The 17484-nt window shown below is 46.4% G+C and overlaps 1 protein-coding gene across 4 annotated transcripts in view; it reads right to left on the minus strand.

Annotated features, from left to right (window-relative positions):
• KIF17 (kinesin family member 17) overlaps nt 1-17178 on the minus strand; it is a 41094-nt gene extending 23916 nt beyond the window's left edge. Inside the window, exons 1-10 of one of the 4 annotated variants that reach the window (XM_040423509.1) lie at nt 17008-17178; nt 14481-14865; nt 14037-14183; nt 13710-13811; nt 11126-11315; nt 10598-11050; nt 9523-9611; nt 3341-3488; nt 2300-2361; nt 543-673 (exon numbers count right to left, since the gene is read on the minus strand). In XM_040423509.1, coding sequence (XP_040279443.1) covers nt 543-673; nt 2300-2361; nt 3341-3488; nt 9523-9611; nt 10598-11050; nt 11126-11315; nt 13710-13811; nt 14037-14183; nt 14481-14711 — 1553 coding nt within the window. In that variant the 5' untranslated portion in view covers nt 14712-14865; nt 17008-17178. Of the gene's footprint in view, nt 1-542; nt 674-2299; nt 2362-3340; nt 3489-9522; nt 9612-10597; nt 11051-11125; nt 11316-13709; nt 13812-14036; nt 14184-14480; nt 14866-16647; nt 16899-17007 lie in introns of those variants that run through there. The other 3 variants (XM_040423523.1, XM_040423502.1, XM_040423517.1) reach the window with 3 other exon arrangements.
• Between the last annotated feature and the right edge of the window lie 306 nt (nt 17179-17484).

Below are 17484 nucleotides of genomic sequence, written 5' to 3' on the forward strand. Positions count from 1 at the left end.
GAGAAATTTCTGTTTGGCGCACATGAAATACGACCAAAATCGGCGCAAATCATCATGATGAGTGTGCTCCGTTCGACTGTTTTGATTTTTTTTGACTAATTCAGAAGTTTTAAAATTTTTGTGACTTTTTTTCTGACCTATTTTATGTAGGTCCACTTGAATTTGTCGCAAAATCAAGGAAGACCCACGGAAGAAAAAACGGACACGGATCACAGAACTACGGAACCCGTTTTTGCGGACCGCAAAAAAAACCGCTCGTGTGCATGAGGCCTTAGCGTGTCAATTTATGCTGAGGATCTCAACTGACAACCTCACCCTTTGCAACGGAGAGAGTGAAGTCTGCTGGCTTTTCTGCAGCAAAAAATCGCATGTAATACATGAGGTTTTGCAACGTTTTTGCTGCAGAAATGCAGCCACAAAAATAGCAGATTTAGGGAACCCGTCCTAATCGTGATTTTGCGAATGTGATGTGGTGCTTTTTTTTTAATCACAGTTTTTAATGTGGCTGTTGGGTTTGAAATTTCTAGAAGTCGCTCTCTCACCTGGCGAGGACTTGCTGGGGGGTGACAGACCGTGTGGCCTCCTGTGGAGGGATGAGCGTAGTTGACGCAGCGTCCATCCCCAGGTTTTCTCTTGTTATGCTGCGGAGATGTACGGCCACTTGTGCTTCTGGCTATGAAGAAGAACACAAACCATAACAGAATTAGAAGTTCTGCCGATCCGATGTGCTAAGAATGTTTCCATAGGCCACTTTCACATGAGCAGATTGGCAATTCGTATTTGGGACGGATTTTATGTACCGAAATCCACTGCTAATATTAATGAATAGAGCTATTCACATGGGCTTATAATTTCCGTCAGTATCTGCAGCGTTTCCGAGTTTTGTGCGCATTTGTTTCCAAATATGCATGAAAATGCAGAGGCTAGAGGCTCTGCTCTCTCTGCAAATGCCGCACCCTCTCTACTTTGATTAATAGGACCAGGCAGTGAAAATGTCATCATGCCTGGCTCAGAGGACACGGCAGTTCCTGAGAAAGCAGAGCCTCTAGGTGTAAGGGTAACGCCCCCGTTGCTCCTAGAGGCTCATTTGCATATATTAAAACATCATTTTTCTCGGCAATGTGGGCAGATATGAACCTGGGACCAACACAGATGCCTTCAGCTGCCAAGTGCACATGTAACAGGTCAGCTAGTGTCATGGGTACAAAACTGCTGACAGATGCTCTTTAATAGTAAATCTGTCAAGTAGAGATGAGCAAATTTCATATTTTGAAATTCGTTCACGCTTCGTTTACTGGTAAAAGGTTAATTGCGTTATGGATTTCGTTACCACGGACCATAACGCAATTCTATGACAGAATGCATAACGGAATGCCTTTAGAGGTATTCCGTCATAATAGAATTCTATGGGCTGCATAATGGATCCGTTCAGTTTCCGTTATGCATTCCGTCATAGAATTGCATTATGGTCCGTCGTAACGGAATCCATAACGCAATTCACCTTTTACCAGTAAACGAAGGGTGAACGAATTTCATAACCAGAAATTCGCTCATTTCTACTGTCGAGCAATAGGAGGTTACGCACGCCCACTTTTCTTGCCACTTTTGAAAAGTATCAAAAAGTGTAAAAAGTCGCAAACTACAGCACAAATATGTACAAATTTTTATGCCACCCTTGTGTTGTAAAGACATTCATAAATCTTCCCCAAATGTGCCGTCCGTAGTAGATTTGACCTTTCTGAAGGCTATATGTCAGCAGAGGGTATATTTCGAGGATGCAGAAACTGTGATGTGGCGTCAATGCAATAAAAAAATTTTGTTTTATAGGTGAAAGCCATTTATTCAACACTTTTAACCTGCAAAAAAACCCGCAACCGCATCAAACTCCATTGTGGTTTTTCCGATGCATTTCTAACCACATATTAACTGCTATGTGTGTAGATTCCCAGTATTCCTCACATAAAGGCCGCTTTCAGGCGAGCGAGTGTCACGCTCCAGACTCGCAGTGCAGCTCCCGTACTGACAGGTCGCACAGCATTATATTGATTTATGATGCTATGTAACCCTTAGAGGTCTGGAATGTATTGGATAACACTATGTATACCCATAGATGCCAGACCTTAGATGGTTACATAGCATCATAAATCAACATGCTATGGCAGTGCTGGAAGAACAGGACGGGAGCTGCACTGCAAGTCCGGAGCGTGACACTTGCTCGTGTGAAACCATCCAAAGGCTAGGTTTACACTGTACAGTGATACGAGGTGGAATGCATAGGCTGACAAGTCATTATACCTACCTGATTTTCAGACCCATCTGCTGAGGCACCAGCGGCCACATCTGGACCAATAACGATGGCTTCTGTGAATAAAGTACACTCCATGTCATACATGTTTAATGGCTTTCATGATGCTGTATTGTATCAGTGCTGAAAAAGGAGCCGATCGACTACAATAAACACAATCGGATCTACTAGAAATGTGTTAACGGATGGAAAAGGTTTTCATTGGTCTGAGCCCATCAATTTGTCACTATAGATGTGAATATTTCCTAATCATACCCACGGTACAGTCTGATCTATGTGCAGTGTTCATTCACTCCTGCACAATCACGATGACCGTTTACATCTAGAGGTTAGTCCTGTTCACAGCTGAGGGTTTGCTAAAATGTATCAGTGCAGCTAAAACCTATCAACATGAACTCTGTTCGGCCGAAGTGCTTCGCTCGCAGTAAGTTGTTTACACTGATCCACTGTGACAAATCCACATATGGAAGCAGGGCTAGGCCAGGACGGTTTTCAGGCTATGGATATAAGCAAGTCACTGACAGCAAGCAGAGATCTTCAGTATGGTGAGAAACTGAAACATAAAGGGGGTCATTTACTAACCAGAAATACGCCTATATTAGGTGTATTCTTGGTGTAGATTGTGGCCCCTCTACATAACTCCGGTGGATACACCCCCAGCTATAGGGGATATTAAGACTGGAGTCTAAAATGACCCCTGAAGTATATTAGAAAGCTGCCGAATTTCTCATTCAACAATATAAGGCGTCATATCAATAAAAGAGTCATATCTTACTTGTGTGACCAGAGAAGAGTCCTATTTTCAAGCTCTGACTCATCTCAGGTTCATATGCATATGTATCAAATCGTTTTTTTTACACAATAAAAGCACACAGAGCTATGGGGACTGGGTATTGCGGATGTGCTAGCGGCCATCTAGCAACCCATGTCCTCAGCTCTATACACAAAATCCCGGTGACAGGTTCCCTTTAAATAGCAGAACTATGAGTACAAGAGCATAACTCCTTGTAGACGTCGGTAAGTAGTGACCGTCACCTGATTTCCTTTGCAGATCTTGCTCCCTATCAGCCAGCTGCTGACTGTATGAGTTCCGCAGGTTATTGATGTCCTCTTCTAACCGAGCTCGAGACTTCTGCTCCGCTTCATATTCCGCCTTCAGACGAGCAAACCTTTCCTCGTACTCCTGCGGACCAGATCAGGTAAGAAATCAATAAATAGCTATGCTGATCATCTCAAAATAAGGGAGCAATTAATTTACAGTAGGGTATAGGTCTGATAGCATAAAACCTCCAGAATTAAGTGAATTCACTTTTCACAACGCAGGGCTTGTCACTGTTCACGAAACACTTGACAGCAATGACCACAAGATAATTGAATTCCTCCTGAATTGTAAAAAAAAAAAAAAAAAGGTGTCCAGGAGGGAAAAACACTTCATTATAAGAAGGCCAATTTCCTGGGTTTAAGTCATAGCATAGTAATAAATTATTGAGGCACTCAAGTTGAGATTTTTTGCAATTCAAGTGAGGTTTATTTCATACTCTCTGCATCATCCATTTGCCCATGGCATATATAAGCGCCACTAAATATTTCTGACCAGATGTTTCGGTCACGGTGGACCTTCATCAGTGGTCATGTTATCTGGAATAATATCGGATACATGTTCAAATGGGTTGTTCGGATGGCAGAGATGGCATATCATAATCATAACAAAATTAATAAATTAAATAAATAATGTACAAGCCAGATTTGATATAATCATAGCAGCAAAAACAAAAACAAAAAATGGTGTCCAGTAATAAAAAAATTATATACATCCCAATACATATAGGTGCAAATGAGTGCAAATACGGCGGGTCCGTGACATACGGTTTACGAAATTAATAATGGTAAGGCGACATACTGGTTATGATGGAATAGATCTTGATACATGTATCGATAGTAGTGGGAGTATATGCGTGCCTAGGGGCAAAACGTACAGAGGACATAATGCACATGATTATATTGTTATAGCAGGGTTGAACATGATTAAATACTGTATACTACAGTCCACTCATATGTGTGCTGCCGGGTACTGCTGGTCTATGCCAGATCGAGGGCTGCTTATGGCGTTAGTCCATATGGGCGGGTATATTATACATGACCATATATACAACACATATATCATTTGCCTATGTATGAGGACTCAGGCGGTATGCATATATCACAGTATATCGATACATGTAATCATGTGCATTATGTCCTCTGTACGTTTTGCCCCTAGGCACGCATGTAAAGTGCATCTGATTAACCCCGAATAAAGTTCAGCTGCTCTAGTTGGTCTTTCCTGAAATTGTCTGAGTCGCATCCCACCGCAAAAGCCATGGTCCACAGAGAGCTTCCAAAGCATCAGAGGGATCTCACTGTTAAAAGGTATGAGTCAGAGAAGGGCACAAAAGAATTTCCGAGGCATTTGATCTACCATGGAACACAGTGAAGACCGTCATCATCAAGTGGAGAACATATGGCACAACAGTGACATTACCAAGAACTGGACGTCCCTCCAAAACTGATGAAAAGACGAGAAGGAAACTGGTCTGGGAGGCGACCAAGAGGCCTACAGCAACATTAAAGGAGCTACAGGAATATCTGGCAAGTACTGGCTGTGTGGTACATGTGACAACAATCTCCCGTATTCTTCATATGTCTGGGCTATGGGGTAGAGTGGCAAGACGAAAGCCTTTTCTTACGAAGAAAAACATCCAAGCCAGGATACATTTTGCAAAAACACATCTGAAGTCTCCCAAAAGCATGTGGGAAAAGGTGTTATGGTCTGATGAAACCAAGGGTGAACTTTTTGGCCATAATTCCAAAAGATATTTTTGGCGCAAAAACAACACTGCACATCACCAAAAGAACCCCATCCCCACAGTGAAGCATGGTGGTGGCAGCATCATGCCAAGGGCCTGGTTTTCTTCAGCTGGAACTGGGGCCTTAGTTAAGCTACAGGGAATTATGAACAGTCCCAAATACCAGTCAATATTGGCAGAAAACCTTCAGGCTTCTGCTAGAAAGCTGAACTTCCTCTTTCAGCATGACAACGACCCAAAGCATACATCCAAATCAACCAAGGAATGGCTTCACCAGAAGAAGATTAAAGTTTTGGAATGGCCCAGCCAGAGCCCAGACCTGAATCCGATTGAAAATCTGTGGGGTGATCTGAAGAGGGCTGTGCCCAGGAGATGCCCTCACAATCTGAAAGATTTGGAGTGTTTTTGCAAAGAAGAGTGGGCAAATCTTGCCAAGTCAAAATGTGCCATGCTGATAGACTCATACCCAAAAAGACTGAGTGCTGTAATAACATCAAAAGGTGCTTCAACAAAGTATTAGTTTAAGGGTGTGCACACTTATGCAACCATATTATTTTATTTTTAATCTTCAATTGAGTGGTACAGTTTATAGGTCACATTAAAAGGTGGAAAAAGTTCTGAAATGATTTATCTTTGTTTCATTTTTTTTTAAATCACAGAAACCTGACATTTTAACAGGGGTGTGTAGACTTTTTATATCCACTATATATATATATATATATATATATATATATATAAAACCGAAGAAAGGACAGCACTCCAAGTAAAAATATACTGGTCTTTAATCACCCATGCAGATGGCAACGTTTCAGCTCCAAACAAGAGCCTTTTTCAAGCTTTTTAGGCTTGAAAAAGGCTCTTGTTTGGAGCTGAAACGTTGCCATCTGCATGGGTGATTAAAGACCAGTATATTTTTACTTGGAGTGCTGTCCTTTCTTCGGTTTTGTTCATCTGGGGTAAGCAGCAATATCCCTGGACATAGCACCCATATTGCTTGTTTCCAGTGCCGCCGCTATCTTTCCTTTTTTTATATATATATATATATACAGTACATACCAAAAGTTTGGACACACCTTCTCATTCAAAGAGTTTTCTTTATTTTCATGACTATGAAGGCATCAAAACTATGAATTAACACATGTGGAATTATATACATAACAAACAAGTGTAAAAACAACTGAAAATATGTCATATTCTAGGTTCTTCAAAGTAGCCACCTTTTGCTTTGATTACTGCTTTGCACACTCTTGGCATTTTCTTGATGAGCTTCAAGAGGTAGTCCCCTGAAATGGTCTTCCAACAGTCTTGAAGGAGTTCTCAGAGATGCTTAGCACTTGTTGGCCCTTTTGCCTTCACTCCGGTCCAGCTCACCCCAAACCATCTCGATTGGGTTCAGGTCCGGTGACTGTGGAGGCCAGGTCATCTGGCGCAGCACCCCATCACTCTCCTTCATGGTAAAATAGCCCTTACTTTCAAAGTTTTCCCAATTTTTCGGCTGACTGACTGACCTTCATTTCTTAAAGTAATGATGGCCACTCGTTTTCCTTTACTTAGCTGCTTTTTTCTTGCCATAATACAAATTCTAACAGTCTATTCAGTAGGACTATCAGCTGTGTATCCAACTGACTTCTCCTCAACGCAACTGATGGTCCCAACCCCATTTATAAGGCAAGAAATCCCACTTATTAAACCTGACAGGGCACACCTGTGAAGTGAAAACCATTTCAGGGGACTATCTCTTGAAGCTCATCAAGAGAATGCCAAGAGTGTGCAAAGCAGTAATCAAAGCAAAAGGTGGCTACTTTGAAGAACCTAGAATATGACATATTTTCAGTTGTTTCACACTTGTTTGTTATGTATATAATTCCACATGTGTTAATTCATAGTTTTGATGCCTTCAGTGTGAATCTACAATTTGCATAGTCATGAAAATAAAGAAAACTCTTTGAATGAGAAGGTGTGTCCAAACTTTTGGTCTCTACTGTATGTATATATATATATATATATATATATATATATATATATATAAAATGAGAAAGGAGCTGATATTGGTGGTGCCAGGGCTGAGGAGCTAATATCGGTGGTGCCAGGGCTGAGGAGCTGATATAGGTGGTGCCAGGGCTGAGGAGCTGATATCGGTGGGGCCAGGGCTGAGGAGCCGATATCGTGATGCCAGGGCTGAGGAGCTGATATCGGTGGGGCCAGGGCTGAGGAGCTGATATCGGTGGGGCCAGGGCTGAGGAGCTGATATCGGTGGTGCCAGGGATGCTAGTACATCCAGTAATATACTCAACTCGCTAACTGTAGATATGGTCCAAGCTAAGTAAATGAGGTAAATGTGTGAACACAAGGCTCCAGGTCCAGATGTATTACACCCAGGAGTTCTTAAATAACCCGGTTCAGTGATTGCTGTGCCCCTGTTTATAATTGTTAACCTATACAAATATATAAATGGCCGGTACAAACAATACGGTGAAAAACTGTTCCATGTAAAATCCCCTCAAAAGACAAGGTGGCACTGCCTCAGACTGGAGAAGAAAAAGTCCTGTCTAGAGCAGTGTTTCCCAACCAATGTGCCTCCAGCTGTTGCAAAACTACAACTCCCAGCAGGCCATGACAGCTGTAGGCTGTGCGGGCATGCTGGGAGTTGTAGTTTTGCAAGAGCTGGAGGCACACTGGTTGGGAAACACTGGTCTAGAGGCATCAAGGCTTGTTTACCATAAGAACGGTTAGGCTTCTGTTAGATCTGCAAATCTTCTAGGCGATTGTGGGGAGGGAAGCGTTCCGTCCGGCAATCGCCTGCTCGTCAGCGGAGGCGACTGCTGCTATTACATGCAGTGATCTCCTCCTCAGTATGGGGAGGAGCAGTCTCTAATACCATCACTTGTCTTCATACTGAATGATTGTTTGCAGGCAGCAGAGCGTGATTAGACAGCACGATCAGCCACCGGCAAGCGATCATTTTTAAACCTGCTAAAAGATTCCAGTTACCCGATGAATGAGCGTTTGCTCATTCTTCAGGAATGCTCATTCTTCAGGATCTTAAGGATTATCGGCCCGTCTAATATGAGCTTAAATCTGTGCAATTGCTACCTCAGGATGTGGTCACAGCAGGAACAGTGGCCGGTTTAAAAAAAGGCTTCGATGATTTCCTAGAACTAAATAACATTAATGCTCTTGTAAATGTGCAGCAGTCTGGTTCTCACGCCCCCTTCCCTTAATTTCCCTCCCCACCCATTTCTTGGTTGAACTTGATGGACTTAGGTCTTTTTTCACCCGCACTATGTAAGTATTATCCTGCCCTCCTGGATTTAATGTAACTCTGATCATGGTCTCTCGTTAGATACAGCATTCCCTAACGTTAAAGGGGTTCTCCGGAAATAAAGATAATGAAAATATGTAAATATTACTTTATTATAAATATATTCCCAAATACCTTTCATTAGTTATAATGGCTCGTCTTGTCTGGGGAGCAATCATCAGGAGAAATAAAATGGCCGCTGTCCTATTAGTACACACAGAACCTGTCCTAATCACACAGGAGGACAAGTTACTTCACAACACTGAGGAAAAGCGCTGCCTCAGCCTCCTCTCTGCTTGTCAGGGAATATAGTCCTGAATACAGATGATAAGATCTTCAGATGAATCTCTGTAGGAATGGAGTTCATGAGGAGACATGAAGACAGAGAGGAGGGCGGATGTGGCTGATGGCAGCTCTTGTATGCAGTCTCCATTACCACAGTCTGTCCTGTCCTCTCTGTACTTCATGTCTCCTCATGAACTCAATTCCTACAGAGATTCGGCTCATCTGTATTCAGGATTATAATCCCTGACAAGTAGAGCAGAGAGGAGGAGGATGAGGCAGCTCTTTACCTCAGTGTTGTGAAGTAACTTGTCCTCCTGTGTGATTAGGACAGGTTTTGTGTGTACTAATGGGACGGCGGCCATTTTAATTCTCCTAATGATTGCTCCCCAGACAAAACTAACCATTATAACTAATACAAGGTATTTGGGAATATATTTATAATGAAGTAATATTTAAGTATTTTCATTTTCTTAATTCTCAGAGAACCCCTTTAGTGGTTTAAGGTAAAGATCATATTTAGTATAACTCTCACTATTGGCAGACAGGAGGATTGGAGTATAGGGTGTTTTGTAAGGTGATATGAAGATGGACATTTGTATGATGACCAAAGCAAATGGGCAACAATTAGTTTTTGTTGGTGTGTATTATGCCCATGTTAGTAGACTGCTTTTGTGCTGCACTGTTGGTTTAGGGCAAAATTGCACCTTTCTTCAGTAAAATTATGAGCATTGGGCAGCTCTGTCTGATTCCTATACCCAGCATGTTGGGCACAGGCTTGGGTATACCTGTCGGATCAGCTGTTTCTCGGACTCCATGTCCACTCCATGTCCATTTACTTCCATCTGTATGGACTTCCCCGAAGGCCTCTGAAATGCTGCAGATAGAAGAGTGACATATCCTGACTTTAATTGGTGTTACTTTCTATTTAAAGAGGGCTTATTAAAAATACACATTAGATAAATGTCAGCCAAACTTGCTGATATTGGTAGGACTGGCCAACCACCTAATGTGTATGGGGACTTCCCAAATCTTCCCCCGACAAGATTTCAACATGCCTAATCCTTTTGTTCTTAAAGGCCTTGTCCAGGATTTTTATATTAAAGATCTATCCTCAGAACAGGCTATGAATAGCAGATCAGAGAGGGTCCAACACCAAGCATCACCACCGACCAGCTTTTACCTTGTAGCTCCTGTGTTGGAACTGCACATCTCCATCCATTGTGCAGCAGACGGTGCTGGTAGCTGGTGAGCAGTGCAATTACAGCTTCTCCATTGCCATCCACTTCAATGGGACGGCTCTGTCCTATTCAAGTGAATGGGATGGAGGAGCTATAATTACACTGCACGCTGATGCGATGTCGATCAGGTAAACAGGGAGGAGAACACAGCGCTCATACTCTTCTTACAGCTGATCGTGGGGGGGGGGCTGGTGGGGACCCGACTGCCAGCACCCCTACTGATCTGATGTTGATGTCTTATCCTGAGGATAGGCCATCAATATAGGATAAGTGGACAACCCCTTTAACGAAGAACCCCTCTCCCTGTTTAGGACACAAGCAATCTCAGCTGAATGTGCATGAGTCCGGGACAGAGAGCTGTCGGTGGGATAAGCGGTTGACTGACAGCTATCTTCTTACCAGCCTTACTGTAGGTGGAGCCTCAGCAGCTGCACATGGGCCCCAGTTCTGTGGAGCCCCAACTTCCTGGTAAATCTTTTCCACAGGAAAAACAACATTATCAAGTACGGAAAGGGGCGATTTCATGCAACCCCTAAAGACTAATATTACTAGTGATGGCCGGCTTCCATCACTTGCTGTGGACAGCAGTATAGTCCATACTCGTTATTGTGGAAGAACATACCTGGAACTTCATTGATGTCCAGCTGTTCAGCAAGCATCTCTTTCAATTTCTTAATCTCCTCCTGGAACTCTCTAAGCAAGGCGTCTTTGGGGTCTTCATTGATACGTGGTTTGTTCTTAATATTTTTGGCCCGGTTAGCATAACGTAAGGTGCTAAGGCTCTCATCGTAGTTGTTGTCAGCAGGAGACAGGCATGCCACCATAAGTGTCTTTGTGTTTCCTCCCAGCGAGTCCTGCAACAAGCGGGTTAGTTTGGAGTCCCTGTAAGGTATGTGCTTGGACTTTCCATCCACAAGAGCTGAGATGACATTGCCCAAAGCGGAGAGGGACAAGTTTATTTTTGTGGCTTCTTTTAGCCTCTCTCCCGTGGCTCCAGTTTTAGATTGTCTCTCACTCCCGGCAAGATCCACCAGATTGAGTTTCCCAGCTCGGAGATGATCTTCTCCGTTCTCATCTGCCAACAGAGAGAAGCCATATGTAAAATCTCAGCGGTTTAACCCCCGCCCCATCACATATGTGATATTCTTACCTGTGGAACAGATTTCAATGGTGATGGTGAATATGGAGTGCGACCGAGACGAGTCTTTATTCATCAGTGTGTATCCTACAGAGCGATTTTTCCAACCCGTGTCCATGATCTTCTCACACTCGGCCACACGGTGCACTGTATGTTGGGACAGGGCTCTCACATACACACCTCTATCCGGGTGCTCTTTCAGCTGAGAACATAACCCAACCATTCAGGGACTGCAGTTATTCTATAACGTCCCAACAAGTTGTACAAACCCAGCGTTCCCGCTGACGGTATAATGGACATGGAGGCCAGAGGACAGAACATGACAACAAGGTCCTTGATCTGTAGCTATAGATTGCAGAGCTGTCATGTTGGCACTGCTGGTAGCTGAACGTGCCCATACGCCATCAATAGCTGTTGGTTCAGCCAATCCTCCCAACTCCACCATAGACATGCACACTAGGTTTGGCCGAGCATACAAGTGTTGTCAGTGCAGAGAAGGCAATAAACCGCTGCCAGGCACCTCTAAAGGTGGGTTATCTTCCCTAAGAACAAAGGGATTTGGTGTTGAAATTTTACATTCTCGGTCCTTTTGTACCCCAACATCATTTGGCAGGGGAGAGTCAGGAGGCCCCATACATATAGGAAAGTTGTCGGGCTCAGGCTGACCTTCCTTCAAAGAGGAGCTATCACTTCTCTGTTTTAGTAACTACTTGCACTCCCCATGTAATATGACACTATGATGTACTGTCCCTTTATTTTTCCTGATAGAAGTTATGGATGAATTTCTAGCAGTTTGCATTGAAAGTCCAGCTGGAGTGTGTCCCTGCACAGTCTGACATTATCCAATACTGCCCCCAGTGTCAGACTGTGCAGTAACGCCCCCCTAATTGGTAACACCCATCTGCAAACTGCTAGAAATTCATTCATAACTTCTAGCAGGAATAATAAAGGAATGGCATAGCACAGAGTCATAAAAAGAGATGATCCAGAATCGTTATTACATTGGGAATGCAGGTAGATACTAAGGGCTCATGCCCACGAACGTAAGGGCTCCATGCCCGTGCTGCGGACCAGAAATTGCGGTCCGCAATACACGGGCACCAGCCGTGGAGCAGCCGCATGTGGATCGCGGACCCATTCACTTAAATGGGGTCCGCGATCCACATCCGACGGCCGCACCGCAAAAAAGTAGTGCATGCACTACTTTTTTGCGGTGCGGAGGCACAGCCAGAAACACCACGGAAGCACTCCGTAGTGCTTCCGTGGGGTTCCAATCCGTGCTTCCGCACAGCATCCGTGATGCGGAATACACACGGCTGGTGACCAGTGTATTGCGGAACCCGCCGTATGCGGTCTGCAGCATGGGCACGGAGCCCTTACGTTCGTGGGCATGAGCCCTAAACCATACATGTCAGGAGAGGTGACGGGTCCTCATTGAGAGCTGCAAACTGAGGCCATGTTAACGGTTTGCATCCGCAGAGTATCCCACGAAGGGAAAACAGGAGAATATCACTGTACGAATGGGACGCTAGCCTACGACCAGCACTGCATGGAAAAACTCCAGGTAACGCACAAGATCGTAACGTCTTAATTTGTGTTAGAAGGGCATGGCCATGTATACCTAACATATAAAACATCATGGCGCCGATCATCCCACCACCAGGACCTGACCGAATAAATGCATAAACTATGGTAGGTGGGATCCTGGGATGTGGAGCACATAGGCTGTGGCGGGGTCTGCCTCATTTTTGGTGGTGGACTCCAGTTGCTATAGGGACATTTGTCCTAGCTGGGAAGCAGGGACCGAGGCGGCGGTTGTTGTGGAGACAAGGGTCACTGAGAATACAACAGAGCTGCCAAAGGCCCGGAGGAAACCTAATCTGAGACGACTCGTTAACCTAGTCCTGTCCAACAGCATAGTGCAAGGAGAGGCCTGATTTCTAGACCCAGGCTTCTACTGCCTGCTATTGCCGTAAATACTACGAGGACAGGTAACTATACTGGAAAACCTGCCGCACTCCAGCTGTTGTTAAAGGGGTTGATGACCTATATCCTCAGGACTCCGGTGAGCACCACGGCCTCCTCGCTGCTTACCAAGCACAGCGCCGTCCATTGTACAGCGGCACTTGGACTGAGCTGCGCCTAGACCATGTGACCAATGAACATGACATCACATGGCCTAGGAAGAGGCCCGAGCGCTCACCGAGGGCTGCGGCCTATTCATACAGCTGATCAATGGGGGTCCCGGGACTCATATTGATAACCTATCCTGAGGATAGTTCATCAATAGGATAATCCCGGAAGATCTCCAGCTGAGTGAATGTGCGCGCTGGGGGCTGCCGACCGCTGATCTACGCACACGAATCCCTGAGTGAACGCTGCACTCCTAGAGCAGCATCTTGGTTCAGCGCAGGATCTGGACTGTAGATTTTGGAGGATTTAAAGTCCACATTTCAGGGGCTTCTATAGGTGCCACTCTGGATATCGGGAGCACTGCTATCTGTACACTGACAGTTGGAAAATAATTACCGTATCCCCCCTAAAGAACACCCCCTAATCAAACTTTGGCCCCTAACAAGAGTCCTTGTCCTGATACCTCCAGTTTCTGCTTGGTGTCCTCTCCCAACAAATCCCGGATCTCTTCATTGTAGATCTCCAGATACGAGGCTCGGACCAAGAACTTGGTATTCTCCGCACACTGCAGGACGGAGACACAGGCTTTATTCACACAGGCAAAAACAGGACTGGAGCATCATGGGAAGGCAGGACTGGAGCATTTTTGGGGTTGTAGATATTTTTTTTTCTTTTCATTCCCATGAGGGGCTCCAGTCCAGGTTTTGGCTCTATATATCCGGCTGCTACACATGGAAACATTTCCAGCACACATCAGATTGTCCGAGCCGCGGCGAACATCCGTCCTCACCTGAATACTTTCAAAGACGTGCTCAAAGGCCCGAGGAATGATGCCTCGCTGTGCAGGCGGATCCGGGACCCCCTGCATGCTGAACGACTTCCCGCTGCCGGTCTGACCGTACGCGAAGATGGTGCCATTGTATCCCTCCGTCACGCCCTGCAATGGGGTCACAATATATAAGCTGTACACGTACACTATATATGTATCTGTGTGCACACTGGTTTCATTATGAGGTTGGTCCCAGTGAAATCCGACTGTAAGCTCCTATGTAAAATAATCACTTCAGATTTGGGATGTTACGTCACATAATTTAGCAGGTTTGCCACTCAGGACATTAGGAAAGCTGGGTGACGCCCCCTGTGGGATATATTATGGCTCTATTACTTGTGCAGATTTGTTTCCTAGACCTTGTGTTGTAAGGTGGGGGTGAAGGGGGTATTAAATGCCACTTACCTCAACCAGTGGGTAGGCGATCTCATTGTAGATCTGTTCAGTGCAGTGGTCAATGTAGTACGCCCCATCAAAGGTGAACTGTTTGGGGGTCTCTTCCCCGCCCTCGGGCTTCCTGATGAAGCACTGGCCCCGGCTGCTGTCCATGGCCACCACCGCCTGGCATTTCAGCTCTCGCTCTCTGTCGTTCATGGGGCGGCATCGGACCACCACCTTCACACACTCCGAGGCCATGATCCTTGGAGGAGTTCACCTGCCGGACGACTAGTAGCCTTGGTAATGTCTAGTAGTGCGCTCGTCTCCTGGCCTCATGGCTGCTGTACCGCCCCACCAGGTACAGAGACCCCATTGTGCCAATTGTATCGCCTCAACCTTATAGTGTCTTCTCCTGTAATGGAAGGGTCTGGGTTACCAACACAAGGAGATCTCTCCACCAGTACCGGGCTGTCTCACCCCACTAGTACTGAGATCTCTCCACCAGTGCCAGGCTGTCTCACCCCACTAGTACTGAGATCTCTCCACCAGTGCCAGGCTGTCTCACCCCACTAGTACTGAGATCTCTCCACCAGTGCCAGGCTGTCTCACCCCACTAGTACTGAGATCTCTCCACCAGTGCCAGGCTGTCTCACCCCACTAGTACTGAGATCTCTCCACCAGTACCAGGCTGTCTCACCCCACTAGTACTGAGATCTCTCCACCAGTGCCGGGCTGTCTCACCCCACTAGTACTGAGAGCTCTCCACCAGTGCCGGGCTGTCTCACCCCACTAGTACTGAGATCTCTCCACCAGTGCCGGGCTGTCTCACCCCACTAGTACTGAGGTCTCTTCACCAATGCCAGGCTGTCTCACCCCACTAGTACTGAGATCTCTCCCCCAGTACCAGACTGTCTCACCCCAATAGTACCAGAGATCTCTCCACTAGTACCAGCTGTCTCACTCTACTAGTACTCTCTACTCCAGTGCCGGGCTGTCTCACCCCACTAGTACCCGAGATCTCTACACCAGTACCAGCTGTCTCACCCTATGAGTGCAAAGATGTCTCAACCCACTAGTATCTGAGATCTGTCCACCAGTACCAGCTGTCTCGTCCCACCAGTGCTGGGCTGTCTCACCCAACCAGAACCTAAGATCTCTCCACCAGTGCTGGGCTGTCTCACCTACACCAGTGCTGGGCTGTCTAACCTACACCAGTGCCAGGCTGTCTCAACCCACTAGCATCTGAGATCTCTCCACCAGTACCAGCTGTCTCATCCCACCAGTGCCGGGCTGTCTCACCTTACCAGTACCTGCAATCTCTCCACCAGTGCCAAGCTGTCTCATCTTACCAGTACCAGAGATCTCTCCACCAGTGCCAGGCTGTCTCACATTACCAGTACCAGAGATCTCTCTACCAGTGCCAGGCTGTCTCACCCTACCAGTACCAGAGATCTCTCCACCAGTGCCAGGCTGTCTCACCCTACCAGTACCAGAGATCTCTCCACCAGTGCAGGGCTGTCTCACCTTACCAGTATCAGAGAACTCTCCACCAGTGCCAGGCTGTCTCACCCCACTAGTACTGAAATCTCTACACCAGTGCCAGGCTGTCTCACCCCACTAGTACTGAGATCTCTCCACCAGTGCCAGGCTGTCTCACCCCACTAGTACCTGGGATCTCTCCACCAGTGCCAGGCTGTCTCGCCCCACTAGTACTGAGATCCCTACACCAGTGCCAGGCTGTCTAACCCCATTAGTACTGAGATCTCTCCACCAGTGCCAGGCTGTCTCACCCAACTAGTACTGAGATCTCTCCACCAATGCCGGGCTGTCTCACCCCCACTAGTACCTGAGATCTCTCCACCAGTACCAGACTGTCTCACCCCACTAGTACTCTCTACACCAGTAGCAGCTGTCTCACCCCCCTAGTACCCGAGATCTCTACACCAGTACCAGCTGTCTCACCCTACCAGTGCCAGGATGTCTCAACCCACTAGTATCTGAGATCTGTCCACCAGTACCAGTTGTCTCATCCCACCAGCGCTGGGCTGTCTCACCTTACCAGTACCTGAGATCTCTCCACCAGTGCTGGGCTGTCTCACCCAACCAGAACCCAATATCTCTCCACCAGTGCTGGTCTGTCTCACCTTACCAGTACCAGAGATCTCTCCACCAGTGCCAGGCTGTCTCACCTTACCAGTACCTAAGATCTCCCCACCAGTGCAGGGATGTCTGGCCCCACCAGTACCTGGGCTCTCCACCAATAGTAGGATGTCTCTCTCCACCTGTACCAGGCTCTCTCTCTTCACTGGTACCTGAGCTCTCCACCAGAACCAGGCAGTCTTTTTCCACCAGTACCTTAGATCTCTTCTGGAATACCAGGCAGTCTCTAGTTCCCAGGCTCTCTCCTCGGCAGTGTCAGGCTGTCTCTCCAGTATGCCCCCCTTAGACCCCCGCCATTAGATGCAGCCCCCAGGTCTCTCTACTGACTCCCCCGCAGCGCGCCGCCCCCGGATCCTTCAAAACCCATTCTGCCCCCACACAGCGTTCCCGTTACCTAGCAACCGGCGGCGGCCGCCGCTGAATGACGTCACGGCAGAGGGGGTGGAACCTGCGGTGCAGTCGTCACCTTCTCCGGACCTCAGACGGAACATCCAGGGGGTCATTCTACAATTCTACTAGTCGATGGCAGAACTACAACATCCATCCTCTGACCTACACAGCCCAGCACCCACTTCATTCCCTGGACATGTGCAGGAGATATTCATAGCAGCAAATCAGGTCGCTGCTTTCACTTTCCACGTCATTGGTTGCTATGGACAACTGGCAACATTTACCTCTCAGGATTCCTCTGGGGGTGGCGGATCCGTTAGCGATCACCCAGATACCAGAGGTTTTCTGCTGTCTACAAAACATAAAAGGGATCAGTAATTTAGGTAAAAAACTGGCCCATAGGCAGGAAGGAAAGGGACCTTTTATTTTTGTTATTTTAACCCCATCACTTAGTACTTTCACACTAGCGTTATTCTTTTCA

The sequence above is a fragment of the Bufo bufo genome, chromosome 1 (genome assembly GCF_905171765.1).
Source record: "Bufo bufo chromosome 1, aBufBuf1.1, whole genome shotgun sequence".
NCBI classification, from domain to species: Eukaryota; Metazoa; Chordata; class Amphibia; order Anura; family Bufonidae; genus Bufo; species Bufo bufo.